This window comes from Lactuca serriola, chromosome 3 (genome assembly GCF_051521515.1).
Source record: "Lactuca serriola cultivar US96UC23 chromosome 3, Lser_US96UC23_V15, whole genome shotgun sequence".
NCBI classification, from domain to species: Eukaryota; Viridiplantae; Streptophyta; class Magnoliopsida; order Asterales; family Asteraceae; genus Lactuca; species Lactuca serriola.
In genome coordinates this window covers 12297084-12301151 of record NC_136410.1, presented here as the reverse complement: position 1 = coordinate 12301151, position 4068 = coordinate 12297084, and the positions used below count along the sequence as shown (strand labels likewise).

The 4068-nt window shown below is 38.5% G+C and overlaps 1 protein-coding gene across 1 annotated transcript; it reads left to right on the top strand.

Annotated features, from left to right (window-relative positions):
* The first annotated feature begins 983 nt into the window (after positions 1-983).
* On the top strand, positions 984-2366 carry LOC145091496 (protein ROH1A-like). Its single transcript, XM_079029232.1, has one exon. It carries the CDS (start codon positions 1083-1085, stop codon positions 2235-2237), a length of 1155 nt encoding a protein of 384 aa, XP_078885358.1. The 5' UTR covers positions 984-1082; the 3' UTR covers positions 2238-2366.
* Positions 2367-4068: the final 1702 nt, after the last annotated feature.

Genomic DNA, 4068 nt, shown 5'->3' with positions numbered 1-4068 from the left:
AATGACTTGAGAGGGTAAGATACTTTCTGAAATGTACACATTTAGTCCTTATTCTTTTTTTTTTGTAAAATAAACCCTTATACTTTATTAATATGTACACATTAGGTCATTTTCATCGGATTCTACAGGTTTTGCTGATGTGGAAGCACAAGTGGCACTAAATAGCAATTAATTAGCTTAGTCACTTGAGGTGGGTGATCCTCCAGCAACAAGAAAAGGGCGGCGACCCTTCTCTTTCTCGTCTCTCTTCCTTCCGGTCGAACAACAACAACCAAACACCCATTACCTGTTGTGTTTCTCCGATCTGTCTCTCTTTGCCTCCATCTTTGAGATATGTTGCCAGAAAAAGAAAAAGAATCGACGAGGGGGCTACCAGAGCAGCTCCGCACAGCCAACTACTGTCTCTACTTTATCCTGTCTCCCCTTCGATCTTGTTGTTTTTGCCATCATTCCTCCTTGCTACCAATGATGTGTAGGAACACAAAATGGAGTCGTCGGAGATCGGGGTTCTCCCTCTTTTTCATGATGAATAAAAGTTGGAAAAATCTTGTTGTGGATATATGGATATCACTTGGGTATTTCATTTCAACAAAATACAAGAAAAGGAAAATGACTTGATAGGGTAAGATAGTTTTTGAAATGTACACATTTAGTCCTTATTCTTTTTTTTTGGTAAAATAAACCCTTCTACGTCAACAAACCTGTAGAATCCGGTGAAAAGGACCTAATGTGTACATATTAATAAAGTATAAAGGTTTATTTTACAAGAAACAAAAATAAAGACTAAATGTATATAATTCAAAAATATCTTACCCTATCAAGTCATTATCCTTCTGTTTTAAACTAAACCTTTTTTTTTTTTCCTTCAATAACATCCAACCTTTTTTTTTTTTTTTTTTTTTTCAACGAAACTAAGATAAAAAGCTAGTTAAATTAAAGTAATTAAATAAAATTAAAACAAGTGCGTAATTTTGCGATGCAGCAGTACCATTCATATCCACCGTATTTTCCTCTCCCTCAATGACCTCTTTTATCCTTTCTTCAATTACAAATTTTCCGGTATCAAGAACACACCTGCAACAATGCCGCCGACGGACAACCAAGGATCTTTCCTCAACCGTATAAGCATCCGCCGAAATCAAGTAGCCTACGAGCATGAGGTCGAAGACCTCGAACAATTTCAGAAACACGTCGCCGACCGCCTCACCGAACTCTTCCACCTTCCCACAGAAGACGCAGCCCCCGGTGATCCGCCGGAGACACTCTTATCCATCGCCTGGTTTCGTAAGCTTCTTGACGCATTTCTATGCTGCGAGGCGGAATTCAAGGCGGTTGTCATCATGGGCCGTGACCCTGCCACCTTCGCTAAATCCCCACTCGACCGCCTTATCCCGGAGCACCTTGATCGGTCGGTTAAAGCTCTAGATATCTGCAATGCGATTACTCATGGAATTGATTTGCTTCTACATTGGCAGAAGCTCGCCCAGATTGCCGTTGATTCTCTTCAGCAACGACCAATCGGAGAAGGGAACGTCAAAAGGGCAAAAAAGGCATTGGATACGTTATTATCGTCGATTGCCATCGACGACAAGGAGAACCACCATCACAGCGGAAAATACGCAGCGTCGAAAGATCAGGAAACAATCGGAAACCTAAGATCGTTATCCTATTCATTCGCTAAGTCATGGTCAGCCTCCAAGCAAATCCAGGCCATGTCCTCGAATCTGGCAGCGCCACGCGGCGGCGAGCCGACGGGTTTGGTCGTACCTGTTTACTTAATGAGCTCCGTTTTGGTTTTCGTGATGTGGGCCATGGTGGCGGCGATTCCATGTCAAGAAAGGACAGGGCTGGGGGCTCATTCGCAGATACCGAAGCAATTTCCGTGGGCACATCCGATGAACGGGCTGCAAGAAAAGATTGCAGAGGACTGGAAGAAGAAGGAGAAGAAAGGACGGAGTGGGTTGTTGGAGGAGACACAGAGACTGGAGAAATTGGGGCAGAATTTGGTGGAATTTGCAGACGGGTTTACATTCCCAGTAGAGGAGGAGAAGGCGGAGGAAGTGGCGGCGCAAGTGGTGGAGATGGGTGAGATATGCCGGAGAATGGAGGATGGGTTAATGCCGTTGCAGATGCAGGTGAGGGAATTGTTTCTCCGGATGGTGAGGAGCAGGGGTGAGGCCCTTGATGTTCTTGATCAAGTTAACAGGATCACTACACCAGTTCCATATAATTTTTAGGCAACCATCCCACTTCAATTTTCTTTTTATTTTTTTTGTACGATAATTTTAACTTCTATTTAATATTTTATTTATTTACAAGATATTTTTTAGTTTTAATACCAATTTTTTTTCTAATATGACTGCAGCTCAACCTTTTTAGTTTCTATTAAACCATTAAGAGTACCCTTTACAAGGGTTCCCTTGTCCCCCTTGGCACGAAGCACGAGTGCATGACAACGGACATCATCCCGATCTTTTGTGGTTCGTTGTTGTTGTTGTGGAGAATTGCGGTGGAGAGGATGGACGAGCACGACCAATGAGAATGAGAAGGAAGGGACCGTTGAACGCTCAAACACATGTTTTTTTTAAATAAATTTTGCTTATATAAATACAATATTCTATCATCATATTTTCAAACCATTCTTTTTTCTTTTATACTCTCTAAAATATCACATAGATGGATTTTTTTTTATAAATTTTGATATGATAAAAATTTTATGTCAACGTTCTTTAATATTGTGCAACACATAAACAATGACGAACATATGGATGTTAGGTGTAAAAGAGCAGTTGTCTATCGAGATCGCCAAATTGCACATAAATTATTGGTATGTGATTATTTTTCCGATAATTGTCTTTATAAAGATGCGACATTCGAACGTCATTTACGTCTGAATATGACATTATTTTTACGTATTAGTAATGTTTTAGAGGCACGATATGATTATTTTAAACAAAAATAAGATGCTAGAGGTAGAATGAGCATTAGTACAGTACATAAATGTGCAGCTGCACTTAGATATTTAGAATACAGTGTAGCCTTTGATGCATCAGATGAGTACCTGAAAATATCTAAGACGACCGCAATTGAGTATGTAGATTATTTTTGCACATATATGTATAAGGTTTTTTACTAAGAATATTTGCGCAAACCTACTACTCGTGATATTGAAAGATTGTATTTGGCACATGAAGAGAGACATTGATTTCTAGGAATGATGGGTAACCTTGATTGTACACATATGGTGTGGGAAAAATGTCCAACTATGGGGCGCGGTCAATTTACTTGAGGTAATATAGGTGACCCGATTATAAAACTAGAAGCTATTGCATCGCATGATTTGTGGATATGATATTTGTTCTTTGGAGTTGTAAGGTCTAAAAACGACTGTAATATGCCATTCTCGGTGAATGAGCATTTGTACAAATATGGTTACTACATTTGTGATAGGATATACCCAAATTACGCTACCTTTATGAAAGCATACTTGGTACCTTGAACTGAAAAGGCAAACTTGTTAACAAAACAACATGAATTTGCTAGAAATGATATAGAGAGAGCATTTGGAGTCCTCAAGCAGACATGACATGTAGTGAAATACGCTACACGACTCTGGGATATAGATAGAATAAAACGCATAGTCTACACATGTATTATAATGCATGATATGATTATTGAACATGAATGTCAAGCGATTTGCATGTATAATGCGAACGATGTAGGTAACCCGGTTCAAGAGTTCCTATCCGGAACGACTGAATTTTTAGCAAGAGTTGTTGAAATTCGTAACAGTGAAACGTGTTTCAATCTTCGAGAAGCAGAGCATTTGCACGAAAACAACATGAACAAAGATTAATCTTTTTCATGTTTGAAATTTTTATGTTTTTTGTATTTTTTTTATTCTCGTCTTTTATTATTATTATTGAAGTCTTTTTTAATGAATAAAAAACTAGTTTAAAAAAATCTATGTTCTTTGTTGTATTTTTGATTTAATTTTAATTAAAAAAATGATGTGGAATAATGTTTTAGTGGTAGGCAAACCAACTATTAATGGTTGTATGTGGAGAT

Excerpts from the sequence above, each read along its gene's own strand:
- LOC145091496 (XM_079029232.1), top strand. The coding sequence starts at position 1,083 with ATGCCGCCGACGGACAACCAAGGATCTTTCCTCAACCGTATAAGCATC.